Genomic DNA, 15966 nt, shown 5'->3' on the forward strand with positions numbered 1-15966 from the left:
GAAGAGTAACACACACTTCCAAACCCTGGGCCGTCGCAGTTCTTATTGTCTTATAAACAAGTGTTTATTTACATTTGTGTTTTGAGTTCTTCAATCACAATGGCCAAGCATCTGCAGGAAAATTGGTAGCTGTGCTGGGATGTAACTCTTAGTAGAGTCAACAAGAAGTGGGGAACGCAGCTGAGCACCACACATCCCAATTACAAGCACTGGAAATGACGCTTAATTGCACACACAGGAGGTTTTGATCTGTGCTTGTAATGGTCAAACACAAATGTATTTGTTCCTTTCTCCCACCACAACAATAAATACTCCGATACGATCACAGGTTTCACCATCGTTCCTCATCAGGGTCACTTGGAATGCTGGAGTCTATCCTACCAGTCACTGGGAGAGAGGCAGGAATACAGCCTGTGTAGAAGAGAAAATCAATGGAATCAAACCTATAACTTATGTAAAGTGGTGATTTGTGGTCCAATTACAATGTAACTTGCATGTCAGTTGTGTAGTACTTGTATCTTTTTATTGTGTCTTCTTTCTTTGTCCACTAGAGGGCAATAAACAGAAATATGACAAGGAGCCGCTGATCACGCGATTACTGAGCCTACATTTAACCAAATGTTACTTATCCTTCCTTATTCGGCTTTAGTTAGAAGCCCACCGTGAGGAATATTTAAAGAAGCCTTCAGTAGATATTTATGTCATAATATTGTTTTGCCTTATCAAATCATTTTCAAATTTAACACTTTCTAGTTGAATAAAGATTAAAGAAAGAACTGTTCACATCTGGATTCTTGGAGGCCACAAAGGCTCAATGTGATTAAAAATGCAATAAAACTGTCAAAGTGGAGCTGCTGCCTGTTTTGTTGGCAAGAATGTACTAACCAGATGGAGAAAAAAGACAAAATGAAGGAGGAGAAGACTGTACAAGAGAGAAAAGGTGGATCAGAACAGCAAAGTCACAGAGCTGAAAAATGGCAAAATGACAATGTTTGTGAGGGATGAGGATGATGAGTCAGGTTCATGAAGAGGACGAACGGACAGGAGTGATCAGGCAGATGATGAATAATTCTCAGAGACAAAGTCACCACCCCTGCTAACTAAAGTTCTGTGGTTGATTAATTTAGATCGCTAATTCCTGTTTTGTTATTTTACTTAATTATTATTTTTTTCAATTTGGGAATTAAAGAACAATACCTGTATCTTTAAGCCTTTTTGGGAACAATGATGAGAGAACATGATTACAATTATATTTTTTTCAGTCCTGGCAAATTTGCACTTTTTGGGTTCTGGCATTCATTTGGATTTTGCTTTTACAAGAACCACCCACCTGAACATCATTCCCAACCAAGTACACCCCCTCCTGGGTCTGCGCATGAATGCTTGTGTGTTTTTGCCATCCCCAAAAACTAGGACGAGTACCAATGCTCAGGAGAGCAAAGAGTTGTAGCGACATGAGTTAAATATGTTGGAATGACCTTAGTTTGCTTAATTTAGTCCAATTCAGAGACACAAAACAAGCATCAATGGCAGAAATGAGCACTGATTACTCACCATGCACAGGTATGGAATTAACCTTCCATGAACATATGTGCAATATAATTTGCAGGCAGAAATGAACGTCATCGCCCACCCCCACCCAACAGGAGCAAAAAGATCTGATGCTGGGACCCTCCATTGGTCCCAGAGGGTACCAACAGGATGTGTGTGCCTGAGCACAGGATGGGCTGAGGAGGCTGCAGCGGTAACGGGGCAATTGACCAAGCTAAATGAGCCGGTAAAGCTCTGCAACCAGGCTCGGCAACTGCAAAGGTTTGCAAATGAGATGATAATAAAAGAATGGAAAAAATCCCTCCCTTTCCCTTTTACGGGTAGAGATGGGAGGGTCACACACACACACACACACACACACACAACACACCACACACACACACACACACACACACACACACACACACACGCTCCTGATGTCACACTCCAGTCATGTCGACCCTCCTCAGCACCGTCAGAAGCATCATCTTCATCGTCGTGGTTTTTCCACAGAATCGTAAGTAAACGCGGATGAATCCGTCTCTTGCGCTTCCTCCCAGCGTCTCTTTTTTTCTTTCCTTGCACCGACGAGATCTGCTGTTTCTGCTTGTTTCTCTAATCCTCCGGTGACAGCAAGGTTTCGGGTTATTGCTGGCAGGTCAGGTCGGGATGATTTTGGCTGCGCATTGATGGACGCTCATGATGACGCTCCGGGGAAAATAAAAATGGTAATTAGTGTAACAAATCAGCGCTTTCTGCGGGTAAGATTATAAAGATGATGTCTGGGGTGAACAACAATCATCGAACTCCCCGGTTCCACGGGGGTGCTCTTGTGTCGGATGGTGATAATGCGCGTTAAGACATGATGCTTTGGTTTTATAATAACGTCCAGATCCTGACATGGCGATGCTTTAACAAAGGGGGCAACGTCTGCGTTCGTGCTGCGTTCAGGTGTTGTTGTTTTCCGGAAATGTGTAAGTCTTGTGGAGCATGATGATGTGGTTTTGCGTCATATTTCTGGGGATGAGAGGAAACGGAGCTAACCTCCATTTCGTGCAACGTGCAGAGCATCTCCCCGTCTCACGTGTGAGCGCAGAACTATGTGGAGAAAATATTCTCTAACAATTCATAACGGCGTTTTTAGGTCATCAAAGACTCTTGACGCTTAAGGAAAATAAATATGCCAAAAAAGTTTCAGTCCACGCAACCATGGTTACCTTCACAGTTGTGAAAGTTTTGGAAATGTTGGAAATAGTTGCATTTGCAAATTTAATTGATTCATTTAAATTTTAAATGGTACCTGCTTTGAGGAAGACAATGTTTAAATATCCTTTTTCAACAACGTCTCCATTCTAACAGTTCTATTAACGCAGCATGCTACCGTGTTCATCTCACCCTGGTAAAATAACTGAAAAAGAGCTGTAGTTTCATCACATAGACAGAGATCATCTCCATCTGCTCAGCACCTCCTGTTGTTGCTGCAGTGGCCTGGACTGACTCCTCTGGTGGCTAATTCAGGGTAAGGCAGATGACAGGGCGAGGCGGCCGAGCCTTCTGTAAGGTGGACGTGCACTTCGTTGAATGGCCTATGCTAGCCTGCAGCACTGCCTTAGATCCACAGGTACATTTTCTTGACTGGTGCTGACCCACTTGTGAAGCAGCACAGGTGTAAAGCAAAGGAGGTTGAACCGTCTGTCCATTAACGCAACCCCCAACCACAGGTAATAAAAGAAACTGTGGAAACAATTTTATACAACTTCAGTGGCCACGTTCGTTAAAGACGCTGTCAATTGTGTATTCTGAAAATGCCAGCTAATCACTAGAAATTGCCATTTTGCAACATATAGTCTATTCAATATGCTACAAACATCCATGCAGCAGGAGCGGACTGACTTCTTGTCCTCAGTGGTCCTCTCTCCATGTGAAAATCTAAACCTATCCGGAGGTGGGTGGTCTGCTCCATCGTTCTCCAGCACAGAAACTGGAAAAAGTCCAAACAGGGCCGAGAGCAGCAGAGAGTTCTCGTTCATGTGCGCTCGAATGTACGGACGCAGCAGCGCCTGTTGCAGAAGGTGGAGGGAGATAAAGGGGTTTTGGAGAACCTTTTAAGCTTTTGTGTGAACAAGAGTGGGAGGAGAGGGCAGAAGAAGAGCTGCAGCGCCGCAGCAGCTAAAATACAGAAAGAAATCAAGGACAAAACAAAACTTTCAGATTTTTCCTGAAGGACTCAAATTGAATGATACCCGAGTGGCAGTAAACATATCGCAGAAGCCATGGCTGACAGGCTGTGGATTCAGATTGTGTTGGCACCTGCGTGGTGAGAGGGTTGTCAGATATCCTGATGACTGGTTCGGAGCCAGCTTTTTTGACTTCGAAATCTCGGAGCCATTTGGGATCAGCTCGGATGAACATCAGATCGGCTCATTTAGAGGGTTGGGTGGAAGAAAAAGCCACTGCACAAAACAAGTTGTGATCAAGGGGAGCCAAATTTCACAATATTGTCTATGTTACATGCTGAAAAGGTCTTGTTATGTCCTCGAATTGTTCCCAATTATTTGCCCCCCATCACTGTCACTCTCTCTTTCTGCCCCCCCACTCTCCATCCTCCTCAGTGTCATTATTGTTCCACCTCATATCTCTGTCAGTTGCTCTCATTTCAATTCCTCGCTCTTTGTTTCACTGCTTTCTAGCTCACTGCCCACTGAGTTTCACCACACACACACACACACACACACACACACACACACACACAAACACACACACACACACACACACACACACACACACACACACACACACACACACACACACACGTGTGTGCTTAGTTTGACTTCAGCTGTGTTCAAAGATGAGCCTTCAAGGACTTCCCCTCCCTCTCTGAATGAGCTCGTTGAAGCAATGTTTTCCTCTTTCATTCTGGAGCTGGAGAACAGGTTGATTAGCTATTGGCTAAAAAATCGTGACTGTGCGCATTTTGATATGACACCGACGTTTATGCATGATTTGGCAAGTGGGTCAGTCCTGAACACTGAATGTCAGTTGTGAGAGTTTGTTTGAGGTCTGAACACGATTCTCATTCTGCACATGGAGCACAACTTAGACTTGATATTCAAATATTCGATGAAGGTCGCTTTGCACTGCTTCACCCCACCTGTAAAACACTGTTTTGCTGAAATCCTTTTCCTGTATCAACCGATTTAACAAACTGTGTCTTCATTTTAATAGGGAAAAGCTAAAGTTAAAGCTAATGATCCCTGCACTAGCACTATAACTCTTTGGTAATAACGGATGCCTTAACTGCACACAATGTGATGATGAGGCAATCCAGAGCGTTGGGTGCTTGGCTGCAGGGGGTTGTGGGTAAGGCAGAACATTAATCCATTAATAAATGAAATAACCATGTGATGAAGACATATGGCCCCCTCTGATCTGCCCTTGGCTGGTTATCTGTCCATGTTTGTGTGTGTACGTGTGTGTGTGTGTGTGTGTGTGAGTGAGTGAGAGACAGGGAGAGAGATAGATAGAGAGAGAGTGAGAGAGTGAGTATGTGGGCTGTAGGAGTGGGAGTTATCAGAGGAGGTCTGCTGTGACCTTCCTGTGACTGCTGTTGGCTTGAAACTTCACAAAGGTGCACTTACACACACACACACATACACACACACACACACGGATGCACACAGTGTAACCATTTGAAGTTGCATTTTAATGTACAATTATTTTTGAAGAGTACTAGATTGTCCACCACGCAGATGATGCAGGCATCATTCCTGTATTGAGTGATCTTTATATTTTAGTAGATGTTGTACTAATGTGTGGTGCTGTGTGTGCACAGCAACCACATGCTAACTGTGCTTGAGCACAGCTGGTGGGAAAGACCAGCCACTGCCATATCTCATTAACCTCTCCCCGATATTTCTGCAGGGCTCCCCCCTCCCCCCGTGTATCTGTGTGTTTATACACTGAAACCATAAAGGCCTCAGGATGAACAACAATATTCTGTTCAAGTGAAAATATTTCTAACCCACAAGGCACAGGGGGAGGGGGGTTATTCACATTTGTTCATGTCAACATGTGGCGTTGACGTTCTCAGTCTTATATCCCGCAGCAGCACATTCTACAAAGTTTTGTGGTGTTTTTGTGGCTTCAACTTCCACTTCAGGAAGGCAAGAGTCATTATTTACCCGCCGCAGGTGTTATAATGTCAGGGTAACCGAAAAAGGTTATTCTACTAAAGAAAAACTGAAGATAGCGTTTCCCCCTGGGATGGCAGCTGGTTTGCGTACACAGTTAAGGCCCTTCTAATGAAGCCTGAGCATAGTGTTCATGTATCAAATGTTATGTAATGTCCTGCAGAGCTGCATCGTTCATTCTGTCCATGGAAAGTTCAGCTTTTGAAAGGCATTGATTGGGAAAAACAAACTTGTTTGCCTCTGAATCATCAGCGAATGCAACTTGTTTTCCCATATTATTGCCAGTATTTGCAGTTGTAAAACCCTCTTCTGTGGTCGGGCGAGCAGGGACATTGGTGGAAAACTGCCAGCGAGTTGCAGGACGCAGATAGGTCTTTTACAGCAGCAGATGGAAAACACCGATTCACTGGCTGGCTCAGCGGGCTCCTGGACAAAGTCTGCAACACACACACACACACACAGGCTTATGCCAGGAAAAGGTTTGGCAGATTTATTTCCATTTACATGCTCCGACTGTGTGAGGTGGAAAGTGCGAAGTGTCCTACTGGGCAAACCCGGCTCGCAGCCTTCCCGCGCCCTCGCCCGGTGGCGTAGCCCGTTTTCTGCGCTCTCCTACTCTGGGGTTCACTGCAGCTCTTTCTCTTTCCCTCCCCTACAGCTATCTGATGATGGATCTGTTCCGCAGAGGAGAGCTGGGGCTGTTGGGGGGCGGAGAGGGACTGAGAGATGACGTGGGCGTTTCTGGGATCAGCTGGTCGGCCAATCGGCTGTCGGAGGACGTGTACCCGGCATCGGGCTTGGCCTTGGCTGCTGCCTATCACGACATCAAGACCCGTTTGGCGAGTCTTGAAAGGGAAAATAGCAGCATAAAGAGGAAGCTCAAACACTACGAGGTTAAGGTGGATAGCCCATGTGCACACAAACACATGCTACAAAATATATTTTCCCTTTGGCTTGTGTACAAATTATTTATCTGGATTTATTTAGTGTAAGTTGATAATTTTCCGAGATTTCAAAAATGAGGTCCCTTTTCCTGGAAAGTCTTTGTGTTTCCTTTACTCTAGTTTCCTATGATCAGTGAATTCGGAGAGGAAAGAATACTGTGTTGCTCCTGTGATTCCATCATCAAGGATACCAGCGTAATCCAGTCAGAGACCACCAACCTACAGCAGAGGGTCAACTCGCTCACTCAGGAGGTACGTTTGTGCTCAGAGGAGCAGCATTCCCAACTATCAGGGCAGGAGAGAAGTCACAGGACACTGGAAAATAGAACTGAGATGGTGCCAGTTGGAGGTGAGCACAGCTTGGAGCCCATCACAAAGGGGTTTGGGGCTGCTGGACCCCAACTGGATCTATGAGAGGCAGGAACACACCCTGCCAATTTGGGCCAAAGCAACCCTTGGACTAAAATCTAAAATAATTTAAATCAAAATGCACTTTTCAAAGCATCTCAAGTGCAAATTACAGGGAATCTATATGTGATAAAAGCCAACCCAAACAGTTTTAGACAAAGATCAGATGATCAGACCTCCCTGAAGTCCCTCAACAGTAATGTTCAAGTCTCCCGCAAACCCCGTTAGGAATTAAGCCGATGGTAAAACATCCAGTGCTGCTGTGTGTTTGTCCTGTGGGTCCATGGACGGATGGATACACTCACAACACTCAGCTCCTGGTGAAAGGGGACTGTCTTTACTGTGCAAAGGTGGATGTTAAAGGTCTTCACAGTGCACGGTCGTGGCTGGTCATGTGACCTGTCTGTGCTTTCAATATCAAGGTGAAACATATTAATGAATTGGACCTCAGTAAACCTCTGTGGAAAGATGACACGCGAGTTTCTCTTTCAGCTCCAGAAGAGTAAGGAGAGAGAGGAGAGGCTGGAGGAGGTCATCCAGGCTTATGAGAAGATTCACCTGGAGAAAAGCAATGTCCAGAGAGACCTCGATAAGATGGTTAGCGTCTATTTTTATTTAACAATCTTGGGAAGGAGCAAGGTCTCCTTTCATTTGACCATCTTTTTGTGTTTGCTCAGACAACTCTGGCGGAGCAGCATATGGAGCGGATCTGCAGTCTGGAGTCAGCTCTGAGGCAGAGGGAGACCTCCCTCCAGAAACTGAGCGCTCAGCTCCGCAGCAAAGACGCGCATCAATCCCAGCTACATGCCAGTCTGGATGTACCCAGAGGTTGGTTCTGTCTGGATCAAAATCACTGAAGATTGAAAACACGGTTCTAATATTAAGCCTGCAAGTAGCAGGAAGCGCTAAGCCGTCCTTCGACCAACACTGTCACCATCGTGTGGACGGGACAGACAGAAACAGAAGGACAGGCCTGGCTCTAGATGCATTCTTAACACAAGTGAGGAGCACTTCCCCCATAAAGAAAACCATTCATTTGCCCTTGGAGCCTATTGATTGCAATTCTTGAAAGAAACAGTCGGTCACATGATAAGGAATTTCTGTCTAGGCAATCCACCAGTGGCAGATTCTAACTCTCTCTAAACAACGTCTCGTCTACATACAAATCTGAGGAAGTAATTCTGATACCTGTAACAATTAGAATACATAGAACTGGGATTTTATTATAAGGGCAACAGCAGGGATGGTTAAACCTGGGGTGTAAGGGTAGAATTTCATTTGTCAGGGTAAACCCACACAGGGGATTTCTTTTCTTAAGGCTTTAGCTTAGCATCAATCAGCGATTACAGCAGAATGTGCGACATCAACGGTGGAATAGAAAAAAGTCATTTCTAATTTTTTCCAGGCTTCTTTCTTCATGCCATGAGAGCTTCAGTGTGTTTAGTGAATTGATATTTGAACCGTAATGCATTGAAGATTTTGCCACCTATTGGGGAGGAAAACTAAAATGTCCGAAAAGAAGAAACCAATCAAATTCTAGGAGATTACAGAATTGTGTCAACTCGAAACACCAGAGGAACTGAACATTTAAGTCATTGTGAAATGTGACTGGCAAACAGCGATGCCGCCAAACAAAGATCTTTTTACATCATCACCAAACCTGACTGACTGAAGGTTGTGTGCTTCTGTCAGAGGGTCGTGGGCCGACTCTGCAGAGCTCCCGCAGCCTGGACGCGCTGTCAGACCTGAAGCTGCAGCGGCTGGAGGCTGAGCTGGAAGGGGCCCGGCACCAGGCTGAAGGAGCCTGTCAGAGGGAGAAGGAGCTGAGGGTGGAGCTCCAGAGGCTTCAGCAGGAGGTGGCCCAGCTGCAGGAAGCACAGAGTCAGGTATGTCTTTCATTAAGCTCTCGAGTCATGTATTTGTCAGGTTTAAGCTAACGGCCCATCTCTGTCTGTCTGCGCCAGTCACAGGAGCTGCCTGCACACTGCGAGCATTGTGATGTGGAATGGATCAAGAAAGCAGGAGACGAACAGTGAGTTCCACCTAAAAGAAGAAAATATACAGCACTAATAACTGGTTACAGTTGTTGCCACAAATGTACTCTATTGGTCAGAGACAAGCATCCGCTTTGCCTTGTAGGGTCAACCTAGCATTAGCCTACACAGAGCTAACGGAAGAGCTGGGCCGTGTCCGCGGCCTGGCCATTAAACAGAGTGACCTCCTGCGACAGGTGTCCCAGGAGCCAGGTAGGTCATGTCGTTTTGTGTTTGTTCAACTCAGTGACCAAATAGTGACCAAATGTTGTTCTTAAGTACCTAAATGTCATCGGTGTAAGCTGTCATGGCTGATACCACTCTCATCCTCGTGTTAGTGGCGTCACGAGTGATTTTTCCCTCCTCTCTTTCTCTTTGCGCTCCAGTTCCTCGTGCACATCCCGCTCCCCAGCGACTCTCCCCGAACTCCTCGCAGCGAGCCTCCCTCTCCCCTGACAGGCTCCTCCCCACCACTTCTCCTCCTTTGTCCCCAAATGCCGGCCCAGCCTCCTACTCCCACCAGCCTACCAGCAGCCGTCTACGCGCGAAGTTCCAGGGTCGCCGGAGTTACTCTGAGGTCGGCTCTTTCTTCAGAGGTCGCATTATTTGCACCGTCAACTCCTTCCATTTTTACGCCCCTTTGCATTTCCTGCCCTTATTTCAGGTATCAGACCCCTCAGCTGTCCAGAGAGCTCCGGCTCGCCTGATGAGGGATCCTGTGTCCACCCTCCCGAAGCCCAGGTCCCTGCTGGGGGAGATGCACGGTTATGGCCAAACCAAAGCACAGCTCCGGACCTCTTTAGTGGGTTTGGTGAGGCCGGCTTCAGCTCATGGAGCTGGAGGCGAGAGAGGAGGAGGCAGAGGGGGGGAGAGAGGAGGGGTCAGCAGTCTGAGCAGCAGCCCCCATCACTGTCCTCTGGACCTGGGTTTCCCGCTGGCTGCAGAGGTGATGCAGACCCATAAAACACCATTTCCATAACATAAAATTGGATGGTGTTCTGAAGGATTAAAGTTGCATTAAATATTAATCAACCAAGGGGGACTATCAAAAACTAGATCTAGCGCAGGAAACAACAACGTTTCAACAAAGTTTGAATCATTTTGGGTCAGGACACAGAGATCACTATACTCTACACAGAGCAACTGATCAAACACGAGGAAGTGAAGGCAGGAAACCAGAAGGGAGGACACCCTGACATGGAAGGGGAGGAGGCAACCTTCGTACACAAGCTTAGCAAAACACAGGGGACAAGACAAGAGAGGGGGGATGCACTCAGTAGTTCAAATAGGGCAGATAACAATGTTAAAGTAACTAAAATGAAATTAATGGGACTTTTAAAGAAAGTGGGAGCGGTTATTGCAGATCACAAAGACCGAAAAAATGAAAGTCAGTGAGATTGTGAAGTGTTCTGAAGGCTAATTTAGCAGTAGGGGAGTTCTGGGATAGTCTCTGGCTCCCCAGTCTGTCATGACCAATCTGACCTTTACGGAATAACTGGTATACATGTCTGGCCGGGTGGGGGGGGGATGAAAATGACTTGATTTGGGGAAGAAAATATTCCTTTAATGAGGAAATTCTTCAGCATTGTGCTTCCTTATTTTCTGTTGTTTCTAGAGCTCAGCCTGGTCATGACTACACCCAAGTGTGTGTGTGTGTGTGTGTGTGTGTGTGTGTGTGTGCGCGCGTATAAAGAAGTGTATCCACCTTTCTGAATGCTTTGTAATATTATCTCGGACGGCCCCTCCTCTCCTCCAGGTACATCACTTCTGTCACCTTGACAACCAGCCCGAGCCCACGCCTCTGGTGACGCCACCGCAGTCGTCTGATGATGAAGAGGTGATCACCAGAACCTCCTGTGCCTCTGAAAGCCACCTCACACTCGAGGTCACCTAACCTGTGTCCTTTTCCTCGACAGGACGTGTGTGCTTTCCTATCGCCTCTTGGCAGCCCGCCGCAGACACTTGGCGCAATTGGTATTAGCTCCTCGTCACCTAGGGAACACTCTATATGCCCTTCGTTCCCATCTCCTAGGAAACAGCCCCATCACCCCTCCTTCTCGGCCCCCGAGGGCCCTGCCACCCTTTCCTGCCATCTGCCTCCATACATGAACACTGAGCATGCTCAGTCATGGCCCTCCATTAACGTAAGTACTGGCAATTAGAGACAAACACTGAAGCACGTGCAGACTGTTAGCAGGCATTAGTGGGATCTACTCAGGGCAGGTTTATATTGGGACGAGCCACCCTCTGCTGCTTATTTCCACACTTTGTCACGAGGAAAGTTCAGCGATGACGGTGGAATATGGCTGGAAATGCCATGTTTTATTGATCCTCCAACAGTTCATTGTTTTTAAGTAATTTTTAATAGAATTCTTCAGCAAAACCTTGACTTCCGCACTGAGCTACAGTTCCTTCCCTTCTGGTTTGTGCTTAAACACTGCGTATCGTTTTCCTTCTTCATTAATTCAGGATCTCTCATGAATCTGAGAAACGTCTCAGGAGTGATAACGCATTCCTTGTGTTTACAGTTATGGATGGAGTCGGAGGAGAGCGCCATCCGTAGCTGTCCTTTGTGTCAGTTGACCTTCCCGACTGGTTACCCTGACGACGCCTTGATCAAACACATCGACTCCCACTTGGAGAACAGCAAGATATGACCTTTCTTTTTCTTTTTTTTTCTTTTAAAGAACTTTACACTTTGTTTTCCTCCAGGCTGAAATTGAGGTTTTTCTAACCCAGCAGTGGTTTGATGAGTCTGCATGATTCTTTTTTCAGAACTTTCCCAGTCCGACTGCAGTCTCCTTGTTTCTAATCTACAACAGTGCTCGGCATCAACAGCTCTATTCCAGTTTTCTCCTCACAACGTATGTGGGAGAGACATTTTTGCATATTTTTGCAACAGACAGAAGCTGCTGAAACTTCTTTTCATGTCCTGGTCCTGTCATGCATCAGAGCATTAATGTGTCTCACGTTGGTTCATGCTGGATCTGAACGAGGACACTAAAGCTTCTCTAGAGCATCTTACTGCTCATTGAAATGGTTTATTCTCTCCACAAGTACTTAAGTACTTAAACTACTGGGTACTGCCCACTTCTTCTTCAGGAGCGCTGCGTATTTATTCCATTTTCTGAAATTGCAGTCGGATCAGTGACAGGAAGGATGTCTTAAAGGTCTGGTGAAAGTTCCAGTGGGAAGTGGTTCATGGATGATAGAAGCTCTTAAAGAACTTAAAGAACTTTGGAGCATCCTCTAGATTAAAAAAACCCCAGAATGTATCAGTAAAGAAGAACACAGGTTATTGAAAGTGCCTTTTTTTTTCTTCAAATGACACTCTTTACTTTAGTATAGAACTGTAGGGGCCCCTGTAGGTGTTGGTTTGGACCTGTAACCATGAGTCTGTGCCCCAAATATAATTATTCATTGTGAAGAAGGACCCTCATGTTTAGAATATTGCTAGAATAGTTCTGATGGTCAGTTACAGAGTGAGCATTCTTTACTAAAGGTAGACAAAACCCAAACCTTTAATACAATATAATACAATCATACAATTCCCTGAAATGAAAGATAAGAAAACATTAATTTGGCAAAATGTTTGTTATGTTTGTAATAGTCCTGTCTCCCCATCGTTCCCAGATTTAGTTTACAAAAAAAAGGAAGGAAAAGCATCCAGATTTGAGAAGAGATTTATGAATAAAAGCATACCAGGTTATAAAGCATAAAAAGTAAACAAGTTACTGACTGCATCATTGTACCCTGACAACAGAGTCTACCCGATGGAAGAGTCACGCTGTCTTTTTGTTATGTAACTTGACTCTTTCATAGGCCTTTGTTCATTTTAATAGTAACTTTGTGTCCACACCTTAAACATTTTGTGTGAACTCACAATTGGCTTGTTTAGATACCTTGTTGCACATATGGCGTGATACGTTTCCCTCTAGTGGCTGTAATGGGAATTGCGCGACGATGCGAATCACCCCCCCAACACACACACACACACACACACACACACACACACACACACACACACACACACACACACACACACACACGTTCATCGGGGTGTTAAGGGCATGATGGTTCTTCTTTTAAGGTTTTCTGCAGGAACTTGTGAACTGACACAAACCTGTACAGTGAGATTTCCTCAACGGGAACGGGGACACGATTGCATTGCAAATACGCTAATGTAAATAGTAAAATGTATAGTATGATCCTCACTGACCGTATACATAAAATATCTAGCTAGGGCTATAATGTCACTTTAAGATAGCGTTTATTGATGAGTTAACCATTTTTAATAACAGTATCCTTTGTGAAATACTTCTTAGAAAGTGAGGCATTTAAATTATTTTCTATATTATTATTCTTTATGCCTCAGCATTTGATTTTACTCTGCGATATTTCTGCTTCTTTCCTGAATTATGGCTTCAGCAGACAGTGCCTGTGATCCATTTTTCTCAAATTTGTTTAAAAGTAATGTCAATGGTCCAATGTTAAAATTTGTGGTGCTCTATTGTCTGAATGTGAATTAGTACTTTTCCTGGTGTATAATAAGTTTGTTTTTTGTTTGTTTGCTTGTTTTTTTCCTTCTCCTGTCCAGCAATATGGCAAGCAGAATTGGCCTCTGAATGCCTGTACCATGATGAATATTAAGAAATTATTTTAGAAATGAATGCTGGGAAACCCACAAACTGCTAAGAAATGACAGCAAGGCAGACAAATAACTACCAGACGAGCCTTAGAAAGAAGAGAGAAAAACAGAACACAACCCCAAAACCAAGAATACAAAAAAGAACTGACTTTGAAGCAAATCATAAAACAAACTTCCCAACACATACATCCGCTCCTATGGACCCACAAGCATGTGTGTTCATACCGTTGCACACTGATACCTGTGAACATCATTCATAAGTAACAGCAACACTAAAAACAAGCAACAAAAAACTACAAAATCTGCCTTCTAGCCAGAGTGTGATTCTAGTACGATACTGCAGCCAAAGTTGGTCTCTCTGATTGTTTATGTTTTCTGCAGATCTGTAGCTATAGATCTGGTGTGTGTCAGGGATATATGTCTGTGTAATGTGTGTATCTTTCGGTCTGCCCCTTGGTGTGCTGATTAATAAGACCTTGCAAAAGACTGCAAAGAGAAATTTCCGATTTACTCTAATGAATGACTTTTCTGCATCTAAGGATATAATAGTGGGTCTCAGATTATTAGTATAGAGTAGTTGATCATGTCGCTCTGAGTCTTGCTGGCTGAGTGTCGACCTTTAATGAACCCTGTTTATGTTGGGAGTAACTGGTTCTAATCTCTTTGCTAGGGTTTTAATGTTTAGATCATTTATAAGAGACATGGGATGATAGCTAGCTGGCAGAGTTGGGGCTTTACCTGGTTTGAGAAGCAGGTTAATGTTTGCAGTGTTTAAGTGAGAGGATAATAACTGATTTTCTTTTATTTGTGTTACTATTCTGTAACATAATGGGTGAGCAGAGCCCATAAGTCTTTATAAAATTCAACTGGAAAATCATCTGGGCCAGCTTTATTAATTGGCATTTATGAGATTGGTGAGTCCAAAACTAAGACCTGTTCTTCTACCTAACCTAGCCTAGCCTAGCCCTAATCCCAACCCTAACAAGCTTAACATATGAATCGGTCCCCCTCCATCGATACCAGTTTCCACAGTAACCCGAGATGGACATATAGAACTTTAGTATTCCTCAATATTACTGTCAGCTATAATTAACTCGACAGAATATTAAAATTATTCAAATCTTGTGTTAATTTGTAAATATACTGTATGTACAGCACAGAACCTTCAGAATGGAAGTCCTTCTGGACTGCATCCACAAGAGAGTTCCATTCAGAACGTTAGATCCCATAAATCTCAGACAGGAGACATTTTGGGCTCGGTCTTCACACACAACACAGCAGTTCGGGTACGTGCAATATTTGAGGAGGAACATCCTGCTTGTTCGAAAGGGTGATGCTATGGGAGCTAAAATAGAGACCTAACAAACACCTAACAACCACCAGGGAATTAAAAGATGTAAATCTGTGTTTTAAACAGAGGGTTCAAATCCGAGTACTTGCTGGGATGGACTGGAGGTCAGCAATCGTTCCTCCCATAGAACTGCAATAAAAGTGGAACCCAACTTTTGCTTGTAATTTAGGTTTTTTCTGTTCTGAGATCAGCATGTGTTCACCTTCTCTGTCCACTTGTGTTATGTTATTTTGCTCATTTGTCCTCAGTGTTGCTGCTAGTCCAAAACCTCAATGGCACTTTCAAGGGCTACACTTATATTTATTCGTAGGGGTAAAAGAAAAAAATCGTCAAGATGTAAATGTACCTTTTGCCTCCATGTGCTTTTTCTTCCACACAATCATATTATCTTCCATTAAATGAAACTCGTCTGTGATGAAACGACCCCTTCTGGTATTTGTAACCAATTCAATTTTTTGCAACCAGGGTTATTAGACACTTTACATTAAAGGCATGTTAAAAATGACTTCAACTGGCTCAAGTTGTTTTACTAAAGCATAATTATGATCTGCGGCCCTGGTGATCAGTGCATTCTCCTCCACAAAGTAGGAACTAATAAATACTCCACATCCAGGAATTTAAAGTTAGCATCTCATGTAAAGATACTATATAAATGGAGATTAAATCATTAATCTGCCATTTCAGAAAACTCCAAATTTTGGTGACCAATTCTTTTGATGCTTTGCTTTTTAGGAATAAACTGAGGAAGTCTCAGTCGCAAGTGTTAGCATCACTAGTTTAGTCTTTACAATCGTAAATATTTAAACCTTTATTCGTTTTCAAAGGTGCTGCACAACATTCCAGTTAATCCCTGCAGTCAAAC

The 15966-nt window shown here is 44.2% G+C and overlaps 1 protein-coding gene and 2 long non-coding RNA genes across 4 annotated transcripts; 1 reads left to right on the forward strand and 2 right to left on the reverse strand.

Moving 5' to 3' along the window:
- Positions 1 to 39: 39 nt before the first annotated feature.
- On the reverse strand, positions 40 to 2058 carry LOC130514364 (uncharacterized). Its single transcript, XR_008946983.1, has 2 exons — positions 1555 to 2058; positions 40 to 547 (listed from the first exon to the last, which is right to left on the reverse strand). It is a non-coding gene; the product is annotated as an uncharacterized LOC130514364 (long non-coding RNA).
- LOC130514338 (TANK-binding kinase 1-binding protein 1-like) lies at positions 1913 to 15609 on the forward strand. Of its 2 annotated transcripts, none has more exons than XM_057013862.1 (13): positions 1913 to 2047; positions 6379 to 6619; positions 6785 to 6916; positions 7565 to 7669; positions 7750 to 7900; positions 8765 to 8958; positions 9037 to 9104; positions 9212 to 9318; positions 9492 to 9682; positions 9770 to 10051; positions 10862 to 10942; positions 11022 to 11249; positions 11634 to 15609. In XM_057013862.1, exons 1-13 carry the CDS (start codon positions 1968 to 1970, stop codon positions 11760 to 11762), a joined length of 1989 nt encoding a protein of 662 aa, XP_056869842.1. In that variant the 5' UTR covers positions 1913 to 1967; the 3' UTR covers positions 11763 to 15609. The 2 variants fall into 2 exon arrangements, with proteins under 2 accessions (XP_056869842.1, XP_056869843.1); XM_057013863.1 differs by lacking the exon at positions 1913 to 2047 and adding an exon at positions 2120 to 2258.
- Positions 5213 to 6511, reverse strand: LOC130514367 (uncharacterized). The gene is made up of 2 exons (XR_008946987.1): positions 6266 to 6511; positions 5213 to 6157 (listed from the first exon to the last, which is right to left on the reverse strand). It is a non-coding gene; the product is annotated as an uncharacterized LOC130514367 (long non-coding RNA).
- Positions 15610 to 15966: the final 357 nt, after the last annotated feature.

This window comes from Takifugu flavidus, chromosome 18 (genome assembly GCF_003711565.1).
Source record: "Takifugu flavidus isolate HTHZ2018 chromosome 18, ASM371156v2, whole genome shotgun sequence".
Classification (NCBI taxonomy): domain Eukaryota; kingdom Metazoa; phylum Chordata; class Actinopteri; order Tetraodontiformes; family Tetraodontidae; genus Takifugu; species Takifugu flavidus.